Source organism: Zeus faber (genome assembly GCF_960531495.2).
Source record: "Zeus faber genome assembly, chromosome: 4".
NCBI lineage: Eukaryota > Metazoa > Chordata > Actinopteri > Zeiformes > Zeidae > Zeus > Zeus faber.
Window position 1 is genome coordinate 14,591,781 of NC_137191.1, and position 15,761 is coordinate 14,607,541.

Here is a 15,761-nt window from a genome sequence, read left to right on the forward strand (position 1 = left end):
TTTTCCGGTCTGGTGGGTCACGTTCAACATCACGAACACGTGATTCCAGTGTGATTGGAATTAAACGGTAGCAGTAGCCTGCACCTGCGCACCGGCAGTGCCCAATTCCCGGTGCGCACACCGGTCCTTCGGCAGTGGAGAGTGGAGTGGCTCCTCCGGTTCGGAGACCGGCTTGGGGCGGGGCTGGAGTGACTTGGAGCCCGGCGGGGAGCGTGGGGGTTCTCTGCCGTGCTTCCCGCGGCGCGATCTCCACACTCAAAACATCTCATTGTCTCGCACGCGGGAAAAAAGTCAATCACTCCAGATTTTGATCTTGGATTCTAAATGGGATATGAAATGATGGAATGATACACGGATATTCCTGTCCATTCATGCGCCAACGTCCAGGACTTAAATGCGCATCACGAAAATTAGCAGGGTCGACCCGGCTGTCATGTTTCCATCAGAGCCGATCAGAGCCGGAGCTGATAAAAACCTGTGACCATTGCAGGGTAATTTGTCCCGGGACTGAAATCCGGGTGTAACCTTTCTCACTAATGACAAATGCCAGATGTTAGCGGGTGTTACCGGGTTTTTGGCGCAGTGGGAAAGGGGTATAAGAGATGTACTCAGCACCATTGGTCGTGGGATGAAAGGTGGTGGTGATTCTAGGGGCCCACAGCTTGACAAGGCCCACAAACATTAGGATATACAGGATGTATTAATTACATTGATTTGATCAAGAAGATGCCCAGACAGATTCTGGGCACCCAAATTCCGTGAAATGAAGATTGAGATTTGATCCAAGCCAACAATTTTTTTGGAAATTACTGGCTGTGTTATGCCATTAAACTAAACCAATGGTGAATGAAAATAGTCCATTGAACCTCCATAACAAATTACCAACTACCAACCAATTAAATAATTTAGCCAGATGCATTTATATTTGACTGTTTACAACAGGTACAAAACACGAGAGGCAGACGTGAACAGATTTCAGAGGGTGTCAGTTCTGAACAACACAATAAAATGACGGGAGAGATTTAAAGAATAAAAGGTGAAGTCTAATTTGAAAAGAGGGAAAACAGGACTTGCATTTCTGAGTTTCCTGAGAGAATATACTGTACGATATATGAAACATGGAACAATATATGAAATTAATACTTATTTATAGTTCGATACTTCTGCAAATCAACATGTGCTTAATTGACAGACGGACAGCACATGGATAATGCACATTTCTTACCCAAAGGTATCTAGATATTTGTTTTGGACTCAAAAGCAAAAGATGTTGTAAGATGTTGATGACTTGCCCCCAGAGACGCATAAGGAAAAATCATTTGTGGTATAATGATCTATAAACCTGCCCTGGAGGGGAGAGGGCTGGTTTTGGACGAGATGGCAGTGGGAGGGGGAGGTACAGAGTGTATGAGATGGGAGTGGTACCGTAGTGGAGTAGAAGAGAGTGGTAATAATAGAGACGAGCGGGGTAGAAGAGGAGCGCAAAATAGAGGGCAGAGAGGAGATGGGGAAAGAGAGAGAGAGAGAGAGAGAGAGAGAGAGAGAGAGAGAGAGAGAGAGAGAGGAGGGACGCGATAATGGCTCAGAGAGGATGGTTGCACTATTGTCCCTTATCTTGTATACGTATCACCCACTAAATGCACCTCAAAAATAGACATCTACTATATTTTGAGGGAATGCTGACCTCAATGCACGCACGCACGCACGCACGCACGCACGCATGCACGCACACACAGCAAAATTGGAGTGATGATCACAGCAACTGTGAGCTGGAATCAAACTCAGGTTATGTGTGGCCTCGCCAACGGACTCTGGAGTAGTTACAGAGATTCTACTTTTAAAGGAACATTTCTCATTGGTTAGATTGATTTTACTCAAGTAGGCACAGCTAAGCTGGAGCTCTGGAAAGTTAAATACGGGGAAACTGGCCTGTATGGGGATATGTTGTTATCTCAAGTGGACTTCTATTTCCCTGCGCACATAATTAAATTACACTACCTAAATCAAGCCTTTTGTACATTTAAATATATCTCTCAAAAACAAAACAGTTCAACGGCAACCGCAAGTCTCCAGTGCCCACCTTGAGTTTCCTACAGGTGAATAGAAGGCCTGCTAAGATGGACGTTTTTAAACAAGTGTACTTCGCCTGTTGCAAACATCCCTTCTATCTATGGACATTTTTGGGTTAAATCTTGCAGGCAAACAGGTAGAAAGATGCAGAAAATTGTGCACGCTACTATCCTTTACCTCTCCGCTCCGTAGTGATGACCAGGGCCTCTTGGGCTTCCCCCCAACCCAGAGCTGTACGAGCGATCAGTCTGAACAGGTAGTTCTGCTGCGGGAACAGGCCAGTGACGGTGAACTGGCGAGCGTTGGAGCCCACCTCCACCGTGGTCCAGCGCTGGGGGTCACCACTGTCCAGACGGTAGGAAATCTGGTAACCTTGCAAGGGACAGAGGGAGGGGGACATTATTGTATTTGAGGTCTTAATGTGTATGTGTGTGTATGTGTGTGTGTGTGTGTGTGTGTGTGTGTGTGTGTGTGTGTGTGTGTGTGTGTGTGCGTATGTGTGTGTTGGCGGGGTACCTTTAATGTGTTTGGGGCCAGATTAGAAATCACGCAATCAAATCAAATATATTTTATTTTCTAAAGAAAATATGTAGCCGTGCGGCCGGCCGTGTGATGTTGAAAGCAGGCTTCGGCCCGCGGGTCAGGGGGGTTTCCTGCCCCTGTCCTAAATGGATAGCAGATGACACTGAAACGCAGGAATACTACAGTGTATTCCTCTGTTGCTGTGAAAGTACCGAACACATAATGTACCGCTCTGACACCCTTCAGAACTCGACTGCCAGATATTTCTGTGGATTCAGAGTGGGAGGAAAACCTGAGAATGGCCTTAGAACCATCTTTGTGTGGAGACCTCAGCTCCACTCTCCTAAACGGACGCACACAAGCTCTTCAATATAACTCTTGGCCATGACCTGTGGTCTATAGAGCTTGTGTCCACCTTTCTGGCTTGCATTCATTCAGCCATGTAATTATACCAACATACACACACACACACACACACACACACACACACACACACACACACACACACACACACACACACACACACACACACACACACACACACACACACACACACACACACACATACACTCACGCAGAAAAGCAATGATCCCCCACAAAGCTTTGACAGACCACTGCTCACTCACAAAGGCTGTAAACATGAAAATCGTATTAAAACACCTTACATAGACATGTACACACACACACACACACACACACACACACACACACACACACACAAACATACAATCGCATTGAAACAACCAAACACACAGGGCGCATGAGTGAGAGGTGGCGGTGATCAGATCAGAGCATTAATCAGAATGTCAGGGTGATAATCTGCTGCGAGCCAGCTCTAATCTGGCTCCAGGGCTGATAATCTCATCAGATGTATGTTAATAAGAACCCAGGGGAGGAAAGATTATTGGACAACAGCTCCACAACAGACTCTCTCACATCTGCACAACGAGGGCAACAGCATACATTATGTTCACTGCTTAAGGTTATTTGCGCAGGGATTTTCATTCTCAAAGAAAAAATGAATGCAGGTTGGTATCAAAATACATGGGGGGGGGGGGGGGGGGGGGGCAAACTCCCTGCAAAACTGTACCTCGCTGACAAGTTACAACCTAACCCTACAGGCAGGGGAAGCCCCGTGGGGTCTGGAACCAATATAATAGGTTAGGCATCAAATTATCCCAGTGAAAATTATTCCATTGGGAATTAATTCCATTATTACATTTTCAGTCACTGCCTAGCATGTCCACCAGTGGGATTTTTTTTTCAATGATAAACTCAATAGCAGTTGTGAAACGAATATTATTTCCTTTTATATACATTTAGATGAGGACCTTAACCATCCACTAGCCTTGTGTGTCTGTTATCCACAAAGCTGTTGAGTGCTCTGAGAGCCTCCATTCTTCTGCCTTTGTGCAAATCCAATCACACTGCCAACTTCACCGTGTGAGCCTCTCACACATCCCCAAAAACGCTGTAATGCAACTGGCAGCTGGTGTGGAATAGCAGACTTTCCACGACACTTGTGGAAGTGCGGCGGCAAAGCAATACTACGACTGCTGGAGATTACCATATTGTGACAAAATCAGATTTTCCATACTTGTTCAAGATCATCCGGTCGGCAAACTAAAAACATATTTAGAAATAATGGGGATAGTGCAAGTGTCTCTGGGCTTAAAAAGGACAAAGAGAAAAATAGATGCACAGCAAAGCTTCTGAGTTGATTCCATATTCACCGCTTTCATTTGACTGTTTTGAGTTATTTGAGTAACAGTTGGGATTTGGTTGATCAGAGATGTGTGGCACCTTGATCGGATTTGCACATCACATTCAAACCAGCCTCACTGATACCTTTTAGGATGTTGTTAGCGTCTACATAATGTACAGGGTAGTCTGCGTGGTTTGAAACGGAAACAAATAACTGTGTTTGTTGGAACAGGACTCTTTAATGCAAGAGTACAAAGTCTCTGTGCCTTCAGTAAGAAGGCAGAGATGGTACGAGACACCTTCTCTCTCCATGGAACCTGGGAATTATTCTTCCACATTGCCATAGGATGTATTCCCACTACTCTTCCAGAGAGCTGTTTGTGTGTGTGTGTGTGTATGTATGTGTGTGTGTGTGTGTGTGTGTGTGTGTGTTAAACCCGTCTCTCTAACATTCAAAACAGATGCAGTTGCCTGAATGTATTTGTGACCCATTCAGACAAACAGTGCCACTGCTCGGCTGTCACCGTCATGACATTTTAGTTAAAGATTAATTGTCATACCAAAAATTGCGAATTGCGTTGCCTCTATCCTAGTTAAAGCCGCATTTACACTGAATCCATCAAACGGTGTTTTGCATCACAAAAATATGTCACAGAAAATGGGAGATCTCCGACAACAGTACGGTAGCATATCGTTTGCTCAGCTGGACATTTACCATTTTCAGTAAATGGGGGTTAAAAGTTAAAGTTTAAATTGAAAATTACACACATTTCATTAATATAAAAATAGATTCATTAATAGTGAATATGGTGACACCTAATGTTAAAATGACTGACGCTGCGGCATTGTTCTATACACGCAGCCTATTTACTTTGTTTCAATTTACTTATGTTCCAATAAATCCAGCTTGTCCTACTTGGCAACAGTGGCTCCTGGTCGGAGCATCGAATCTGGAATTTGAGTTGAAAAACGCATTGGACGCATTGGACGCCCCTCTCCCTTTGAATTTTGATGGAAAAAAGCATACGATTGCAGAATCTAGTGACGTTACAAAAGGGTCAACTCAAATAATGGCCATGGCAGGTAATTATGTCATAACTGGGACTCAACTCAAAGTCATACTGCGCAGCTAATGAAGCTAACACGCCGATGAAGAACCGTTTCCCTGCTTCCCCCTGTGAGTTCTAGTGGATTCGGAGCACAAGGAAATGTGGGACGGGCGTGAAAAAACGTGGAAGCCATTACACCTCTTATGTGTGTATCTGATAAAGAGACACACACACACACGCATGCACACATGCACACACACACACACACACACACACACACACACACATAATGTGTCCTACACTCTGTCCTTTGCTTGTGTGTCTCTATGTATCTGCCTCCTCCGCAGTGAGCACAAATAAAACAAGCCGCCTCCCACGCACACAACAAACGCTCACCTGTCGCCCCCCACGAGCCTCCATATATCTCCTCCCTCTTCCTGTCACCGTCCTGCTGTTGCGTCTCCTTCATCCCACATTGAGCAGCTTTTCTCTTTTACCTGCATATCTCCCGACACCTCTTCCCCTCACTTCACGACTTTATTCACTCTGTGCGGCGTAAAAGTTGGAGTCGAAGTCTCAGGAGTGAGATGAACAACACGTATGAACAACAGCCAAAAGTTTGTTCCTAAACACAATGTATTCAGTAAAAGGGTGGTTTGCTTCAGTGGCTGTAATAGCCCTGTTCTCCAGTACAAGCCTACAAGGCTGGTGATTGACTAGTGCACGCGCACGCATGCACTCACTCACGCACGCACGCACGCACACACAACACACACACACACACACACACACACACACACACACACACACACACACACACACAATAACAAACTGTCACAGGAGCAGAGTAGGGAGGGTTGCCCTTTGTTTGAAAGGTAGAAAAAGAATCAGCTCTTTTTCTTTGTACGGCTTTCACTTCCTTCCCTCAGTCGAAAGATCACAGAGGCAGGTGTACAGGTGTGTGTGCGCAAGCTCACATTTAGGTACGTGTCCTCGTGTAATTGTGCGTGTTTGTGTGTGTGTGTGTGTGTGTGTGTGTGTGTGTGTGTGTGTGTGTGTGTGTGAACAAAAAGAAAAGAACAACTGCTTACTCATTCTGTCTAAAAGCCTGAGGCGGCTGTTTTTCAGTAATTTATTATAAATCTAGTTTGAGACATTGGATTGTGCTTAAAATGCTGCTTTGTGAAAAAAAATAAAAATAGCATTTGCGCGTGTGTTGTTACCTAGGATGATGCCGTTGGGGTGTGTTGGGGGCTGCCAGACCACCCGGACGGAGGACAATCGAACGTCTGGAAACAGCAGCCTGACTGGAGCGCCAGGTACTTGTCAGAGAAAGAGAGAGAACAGTGTATAGACAGACAGACAGACAGACAGACAGACAGACAGACAGACAGACAGACAGATAGACAGATAGATAGACAGATAGATAGACAGATAGATAGACAGATAGAGAGTGAAAGGGGAACAGAGGTTGGGGACATATTATTGCAGTTCAAAGGGGCAGCAAATCTTCACCTCAAAAGCATTCTCATCTGATAATCTGCGACTACTATAGTACATCTACATAGACACCTATGAGTAGAAGTGGAAAATATGCTAACACACACACACACACACACACACACACACACACACACGCACACACGGAAACGCAGCCACACAAAATTTAAAAAAAAGGCTCTTTCAAAGTAGACTTGACAGAAAATATAATTTTCTCTCAACTTCACAGTCTCCATCCTCCATAAAAGTGCATGTTCCACATCACCAACTACATGTCCATGTGTGTGTGTGTGTGTGTGTGTGTGCATTGTGTGCGCATGATTGACAGATAGAATGAAGGTTCATTATACACCGCCGGGAATTGACTTCCCCTCCCTTGTTTCATCCTGAAATGAGAAAAACTTTTCAAACGTGACACTGGATGATGGAGGAAGAACACGTGTGTGTGTGTGTGTGTGTGTGTGTGTGTGTGTGTGTGTGTGTGTGTCTGTGTGTGTCTGTGTCTGTGTGTGTGTGTGCAAGAGCTGACAGTCAGCTGACAGTAAATGCAGTCTGCCATGTTTACCCAACACAAGTATATACTGTAAGTGACATCATGAGTTCATGTTGTAACATTTTTGAGGCCGCACTATGGAGCTGTGGGTCACTGCCAGGCTGCTTGTGCATCAGATGAAAAATGAAAAGAAGCGCACGGTAGGCTGCTCAGTAGAGACAAAAACTTGGCATCATATTTCCGCCTGGCCTCAGGTACCCTCCGCGAAAAAAAAGCTCTTTTAAATACGATCAAATAGCATGAAAGAACCGTCCGACAGAAGAAACACTGGTCAAGATTTAAGTGAAGGATTGATTTAACTCGCTTGAAAGAAAACAATTTTTTGGCAGAGTGGATGAAAAAGTCAAGTTTGGCCTGCACCTTATCCCCACCTAAGTGAACAGGGAACTGTTAAAAAAAAAAGAATAATAAATAAAAAATGATCTAGGGAGAGCAACTTCAGAGCATCAAAGCCTTTTACGTCCCTTTCATTCAGAGTCTTGATAACCTTGTCTGTAGCGGGAAACTAAATGATGACACACACGCACGCACGCGCGCGCACGCACGCACGCACACACGCACGCACACACACACACACACACACACACAGGCATACAGTACACACTCAAAACCCAAGGGCTTTAGCGCAGGGAAAGTCAAGCAGGAAGTGGAGCGGCGGTGGAGCTGCCATGGTGAAAAAGTCGCCGAGTGGATTAAAGAAAACCAAATCAGGACACATTGAGCTTCCGGGTGGGACAGTACATTTACAATGCACACTGAAGATCGGATTTGGTTCCCGAATAACAATAAAGTGATATTCCCAACAGCGCATGTAAAACGCCAAGAAACACTGACATCGTGTAAACGCGCCCTCTGGTGATTCATTTGAATATGCGCTCATCCTGCGCGATGAGATGGAGAGACACAGGAGAGAGAGAGCTTACCATCCTCGCTGGTTCTGATGAGTACTGGACTGCTGGGTGGACCGTCGCCCATACGCGTGCGTGCCAGCACCTGCAGTGAGAACAGCGTGTATTTCTCGAGGGAGCCGAGCAACAGCGAGGCAGCGCCATCCCCGTCCATCTCCTTTACACCGGGCGGCGTCGTCGAGTCCTTCTCGCCGTACAAGACCTGGCCGCAGGACACACAGGGGGGCGCGCACGCACACACAAATAGCTGAGCGGGCACGCACGGAAAACACCTACAAGTACACACGTAAAGATAGGGAAGTGGCCACCAGCTACGTACAAAACAACTGCTGCCGTTGATGGAAACAGCAACAACTGGGAGAGGAGAGGAAGTGCAGTTTGGGCGAATGTTTTTTATCTCCAATTAATGTTCCTTCTTGCTTTGGTGCACTTTTACCTGCTCTCCCATTCGCTCTGAAAATGTCAGCTCTTGTGGTTTCAGACAATGAGAGAAACTGCACCAGCGGGTGGTGGGAATTGGGAGTTCTGCGGGGCTGGGGGGGAACTGGAGGTGTTGATCAGATCGCACTCTGCGGGCGCTATGTGGTGACAAGCTCAACATGCAGACCACCACATGAAGTGCTTCCCACAGGAGAATAAAATAAAACTGAAATTGGAGCGTAATCAGCTAGGTGTTCAGTTTCCAGGTTATTCCCTTTGGGTTCTGCATGTTTTTTCTCCTTATCGCTATAACTACCATATTGCACACGTCATCGTCTGACCAGCGATGGACACTCCTCACCAGGACGCGTCAACGAATGCTGCCCACTGCTCCTGGCTGCCCCCCCGGAGGAAGGACACACCAGGATGGGTTAAATGCAGAGGCCTCATTTCACCTGCCACCATCCAAAGCATGTGCATGTACCTTGTGTGTGCGTGTGTTGTAGTGTTGTGCTTTGTGTGATAATTAAAGATTCTGCTTCTTCTTCTTGCTTAAGTGCCTGCCTATGTGCCCTGTTGTGGCTGTGTGTGCTCTGTGTGTGTACCTGCAGGACCTTGTATTGGAGTGGGAGAACCCTGCGGCCATAACAGGCCGGATTGGACTACCTACACTTTGTAGAGAGTTTCAAATTGCCCTGAAAGCTCAGTAGGAATTGTTGTTGAGGAATAAGTAATCACTGGTTTAGTGGAAATTCTGTGATTCTAATTTGCATGCTGTTGCCAAGTCAGTTTGCACAACTAGGGCTGAGCTCAGAATACATTACGTTATTCTCATTCGGACTTACCGTTGTGTGAGATGCGGGACAGTGAATTGCAACTTAACACAGTGTGGCACATGCATTTTTTTTAACTTTATTTTATCCCTAAAGCTTCAACAATGTGCTGCCAAGCAATGCCCAATTGGGGCACTGGGCGGTCTCCAGCGCATTGCCAGTAAAAAAAATGACAAAACAGAGGGAGAGGTGACATCTGGACAGTAAATCAAAAGGAAACTGTTCTTAAACCTTTGCAGAAGTGTATGTTTGATGCACAATGTAGGGACCATGGTGACAAGATAAAAAAAAAAAAAAAGGACGAACGGTAGAAAGAAATTGCAGAGGCACTTGAGCAAAACATTACTTAAAATGATTGACATGTGCTGTTCCCCTCACAGGATCCCTGGTGAAGTTGCTGCTTTATGGGAAAAGACAGCACGAGGAGATACTGCAATGTCTGTGTTGTGTAGTGTGCATTTCCTTCTGATTGTGATTGCCTCATGTGACATGGTTAAAGAGGGCCTTTACTCGAAATCACGTTTTGCAAACAATTCATGGAAATTCATTATCAACTTTTAGCAATATTATCAAACAAACCTATTAAAAACATGTGGAATTTAAAAATAGAAATGACTTCTCTGCAAGACACACACACACACACGTGCGCGCGTGCACGCACACACACACACACACACACACACACACACACTACTGCTTTTAAAAACAGCAATTATTGTGCATGAAAAACAAACCCCAAGAATTACAAGATATTACATCATACGTGTCTCACTGCGGCTTCTTTTGTGTATATGCTTATACCTGTATATAGGTGTCTGTGTGTGTACACATAATATGTGCACACACACACACACGCACTGACATTGTATGCGCATGTGTGTGCGTTGAAAGGGAGAGGATCACTGTAGGATTGTCTCGAGCCCATGTGTGTGTGTGTGTGTGTGTGTGTGTGTGTGTGTGTGTGTGTGTGTGTGTGTGTGTGTGTGTGTGTGTGTAAAAGGTCTGTACCTTGTAGCCCAGTATGACTCCGTTCCTCTGCGGCCCAGGGACAGGGAACCATGTGAGCAGGACCTTGGTGGAACTCACTGCCTCGGCGCTGACGTTTAGAGGAGCCCCGGAAGGAACTGGAGTGCACACAAACGCACACACTGCTCAGCACTTGTTCACCTTTCGAACTAATCTTCGATTTCATCTCAATCATGTCCTCTCTCCCTCTCCCGCTGAAGAGGAGGGAAAGTGCTGAAGGTTAAGAGGCAGAAAAAGACTAGACTAAGGGGACTAGTGGGAAGCATTTATCACCTAATATGCACATGCGTTGGCTGGTGCTCTCTGCTAGCAAAATCTCTCGGTTCTGTTGGTATAATACAGTATGTGGCTCTCAGTGACACCAGAGCTCTCCCACGCAAATAAAGGTCCTCCATTAAAATGAACAAAGACAATACCCAGCCCCATCAATCAAGCAATCATATATACATGTATATTATCATTAATGTAGATACAGAAAAAATAGGAAATGTTATCACATAAAATGATAAAGAAAGGAAAAATATTGTTATTTTAACTTGTCATAAAGAAACATGATGTATCTTCTAAATACCTCAGCTTTTTAAATGCTGGAAGGTGTATTTCTGCAGCCGTGCACTGAGCTAACACAGTTACCATACATAATGGGAGTATCCCTTTAAGAATGATCATGAATGTGGCGTGTGTGCGTGTGCGGGCGTGTCCTACCAGACTCGGCTGTGCGCGCACTGACAGTGCTGCTCCAAGGCCCCAGTCCGATGGAGTTGTAAGCCTGGATCTGGACCTGGTACAGAGTCCAGGGGTCCAGACCTTCCACTGTGGCCTCACTGCTGCCCCCTGCCGTGACCGCTGCTCCCCCCACCTCCATGATCCTCTCCTCCCCCAGGCCGTCCAAGCGGCCTGCGCACAGGCGGTAACCCACACTCTCGGGGCTGTCGCCGTACTGGGAGGCGGGAAGTGGCTGGGATAGAGGAGAGGGCGTGGCGTGGGGGAGGAGAAAGAGAGTTTAGATCCACTGCGCATCATCTCTTCCGTCCTTCCATGTTAATAACGGGGATACTTCTTCAGCATTATTACACTTTGTGTGTGCGTGATTCGAGGCAGCTTGGCGGCTGCAGGAAAATGAGCCCCTGACCACCCCCCTTGGTACGCCACACACATGTAAGTTGTATGCTAGGATGTTTAGTCAGTAAGAAGATTGTTTTAAAATGTATTATATGACCATGTTATATATGCATTGACTTGGTTTTCAAATAGCTGGAAATCACCCTTATATAGTTGATTAGTTCTGTATCGTGTCTTTTTAATGTGACAGAATGTCTGCTAAATGTAATGTATAAACCTGACTTGGATTATCAATGCACAGCGGTCGGTGGTATTCCACAAATATGTGGTTGGTAATGTCAGAATATTTGGTGATCTTTTGATCTCTTTGTCGCTTAATTGCCTGTTAGTAGTGCGCTGAAAGAAATAGATCCCAGAAAATGCAGAGAAACGTGAATTTCTATCCATCCTTTGTGTCCATTTGTGTTTATACACACACACACACGCGCACGCACGCACACACACTTTTGCAAGAAGGCGTATACACACTTAAATGGAAAAGCCTTTTGCAACTCAGGAGAGTTCGGTTATTTATGTGCTGGTGTCAAACTCTGAAGCACATCTTAAAAACCTTTTAGCGTTTTCTCCCTTTTGACGTCCCGTCTCTCCTTCTTCCCTCTGTCACTGCCTCTCTCTTTCACCCTCACCGTCATCCCCCACTTCCTCTCTCTCATTTCATCACCCCCTCCGTCCCCCTGCTCCCCTTTCCCTGTCATTCTCTCGCTTTGCCCGCTGTCCCGCGGCCTCTTTGTCGTTTCCCTCCTGCGGTCGCCCGTTCTCCTGTCCCATTGACTCATGTGTTTGTGACGCTGACTCTATGTGGGAATGAACAGCGTTCCGTTTCGAAACGCAGGCGGCACAGCCTTTCCTCTGTTCCAAGCAATCCAAAATCAGTAATGGAAACCAGAAAACATCCAGCCATTTAAAATACCTTGGTGATTTAGCACAGCTTAGCATTAGGGACCAATAATACAGAATGTCACATTAGCCTTATTACCCTTAATATGCAGCTTTGAATAATAGCCTTAGCTAAAACCATTGTGGTGGTTTCACTTCAGCTTGAACACTAACGCAGCTTAGCCAGGGCACTAACATGCAGGTGGAATCCCATTAGTATGCTAAGGAGGAAGCCTGTGGTGCCCCAGTCTCTGAGTCTGATTTGACAAACTCTTTTTCTTATTTCAACTCTTAAATGGAAAATACTCCGTTCTCCATTTATGTTATAATAGACGGGGGCAAAGAAAGAGAGAAAGACTGGGGGGGAGGGGGGCAATATAAAGAAAATTGCAGCTGCTGCTCTTTGCAGTCCGCACGGCGCAAGAGACATTTGACAGATTAGTGTTAGCACCGATAACCAGCAGAGACAGCAATTATAACATGTCACCTACACACACATGCATCTTTAAATATATATATCTACGCTTACGCCAATTATTAGAAACCATAATATATTAAATACATTTGAATGCTTATATGAATAAATTATGTACTGTATGTTCACGTCTGTGTGAGAATGCATATTTGTGTGTTTGCGTGTGCGTGTGTCTGTGTGTGTGTGTGTGTGTGTGTGTGTGTGTGTGTGTGCTTTGGCGTGCTACCTTCCAGCGGACACGCAGGCTGGTCTGGGTGGCAGCCAGCAGAGTGATGTTGGTTGGGGTTGCGTCTGGGGCCGCCTGCAAGGTCTGGATCAATCTGGAGGGGGCGCTCAGGGGACTGCCACCCACGATGTTGACCTGCTGCACACGGAACCTGCCAAGGACACGGACCACAGCTTTCACACCCCTTGAACTGAATGGAGGCTCCATTCCTACAGTTTTGAGCTCAAGGCCGGAGCTGGCTGGCGCTTACCAAGCTGCAGTAAAAGCTGATGAGGGAGCCGATTACAATGCTTGATTGCATTAACAAAAACAAAGCAATTCAACCTGATTGGATCTTAACATCAACACAAGCTTATAGTAATACACGTTTTTTTTTCCCTGGGTAAATTCTGTGACCCATAAACATACAAGATATCTAGATTTATGTCAAATATGTGGCCACGTTGAAGCAATGGCACATTTTGCCTTTTTCAACTGCTCCTTGCCCGACAGCCCTCTGAGCCCTGCCCCACTTTACAGCTTCTCCCTGCAGGAGGTTACCGAGGACGAGGTTTCGCAAGAACTTTGTGAACTTGAATAAACCAGCCGGTTCGGAGGGCTTGGACCCTTTTCGTTACAAGATTGCAGCCCTTATAGTTGCTAGTCCCCTCTCCCACCTCCTTAACCTGTCCCTCTAATAAGCGGAGGTGCCCTCTGCCTTGAAGGCAGCCTCGGTGCATTCACTGTTGAAGGGGGGAGCTCAAGCTGATCCAAACGTTGGAGAGGCTGGTTTGTAAACAGCTTTCATGTTTTCTGGATGTATTTGATGTATTGTCCGGGACGCAATCTGGGTTGCATGCAGGTTATGGGTGTGTAACTGCGACTCTTGCGGCACTTAATGATGTCACCAATACCCTTGATTCCATATTGCTGCCATATTTATTGATCTTGCGAAAGCATTCGACACTGTAGACCACGGACTGCTTTTGGAACGGTTAAGGAGCGTGAGTGTCACCAAACACTCGGTAGCTCTGTTTGGTAGCTAGCTGTCCAGACGTACCCAGTCTGTAGAATCTGACAATCTTCTGTCATAGCCCCTGCCCATCTCTCATGAAGTGCAGCGAGGCTCCATCCTAGCCCCCATTCTTTTTTCCATCAACATAAACAATATAACTCACTCAGGGGCAAATTTAAAAAGGGGCTGCGTGGCTTTTGCGGCCGCTAAAAGTGTGCAAATAAGCGAAAAAGCAAAGCACACAAAGCCGGTGCTATTTGCGCGTATTTTAAGGAGGTATAATTCATACATTTGGTGCAAATTTGGCCCCTTTCTATGCAAATGAGCCTCGTTGCTAAAAACATCCAATTCATAAACACCGGCACTAATAGCCACAGGCAGTTAGAGTGAAGCTATTACCGTCTGTGGAGAGATCTCTGTGCAGTTACCACCACAGCTGCATAGAGACCATAAAATAAAAAATTAAAAAAGACTCCGCTGTGTGATGGGCTTCAGAGAGCTGGTGCAACTGAAGTGCATTTATAAGGGGTGTGATGCCTAGACTTTCCAGTGATCTGTACATAATATTTTGACATTATTATTATTATTATTATTATTATCATAATAATTCAAATTACTGTCACGGCATCCGAAGGTAGCGTTGCCTTGAACTGAGCATGATGCCTGAACTTTTGCCTCTTGCCAGGCTGTTATTGTAAATAAGAATTTGTTCTTAATTACCTTGCTTGGTGAAATAAAGGTTGATGATGATGATAATGATGACGATGATGATGATGAATTAGAATATGTAATAGTTGTCATTTCAACTAGGAGATACGTTTTCGGTAGGTTTCTCACCACATCGATCCGATTTTCCAAAATCCAAAAATCAAGACAATATTAAAAACCTCAAAATGTGAGCTATCATTGGGAAAATATGACAGCTCCGTGTGTGTGTGTGCTGACTCAAAGGGCTAAAACTCAATTTTATGTTGGTACAGTCCCAGAACATCAATTACTTTTCAGATGCGTAGTGCAACATAGGGATAGCTAGAGGGGCACAGGGCTCATAGAGCAGATCGATCAATATGCACTGGTCTCATGTCAAATCTAAAAATGCTGATATGAAATATTTTGCAACATTTTCACATCTTTGAAGGACAGGTATTCTTCTGCTCGATGTTGCTTATTAACCTAGGAAAGGAAACATTAAGAAGATCTCACCAGTCTCTCTGAGTAGTGTGTCCCGATTCCTGATAGTCTGTCAGAATTTATGCACAAAGCAAAGCAACTGAGCAATTCTTGATGTGTTTGTGTCAATACATAATTTAATTTGTAACGGGACAATCTGAAGTAGTTCTATCTAGTTCAAGTTAGTTCTATTTATACAACCCTTAATAACAGTTTCAATCTCGAGGGGCTTCACACGCTCAACCTAACAGAGCGGAATAAGATGACACCTTTTAAATCGCCAGCACTAAGTCAGGCAATAAAATAACTCCCA

The 15,761-nt window shown here is 45.3% G+C and overlaps 1 protein-coding gene across 1 annotated transcript in view; it reads right to left on the reverse strand.

Annotated features, from left to right (window-relative positions):
• LOC307228782 (protein sidekick-1-like) overlaps nt 1-15,761 on the reverse strand; it is a gene marked incomplete at its 3' end in the record, with an annotated part of 283,713 nt that overhangs the window by 23,918 nt on the left and 244,034 nt on the right. Inside the window, exons 25-30 of the mRNA XM_079998576.1 lie at nt 13,285-13,435; nt 11,291-11,543; nt 10,568-10,683; nt 8,322-8,508; nt 6,569-6,667; nt 2,248-2,442 (exon numbers count right to left, since the gene is read on the reverse strand). Coding sequence (XP_079854702.1) covers nt 2,248-2,442; nt 6,569-6,667; nt 8,322-8,508; nt 10,568-10,683; nt 11,291-11,543; nt 13,285-13,435 — 1,001 coding nt within the window. The remainder of the gene's footprint in view (nt 1-2,247; nt 2,443-6,568; nt 6,668-8,321; nt 8,509-10,567; nt 10,684-11,290; nt 11,544-13,284; nt 13,436-15,761) is intronic.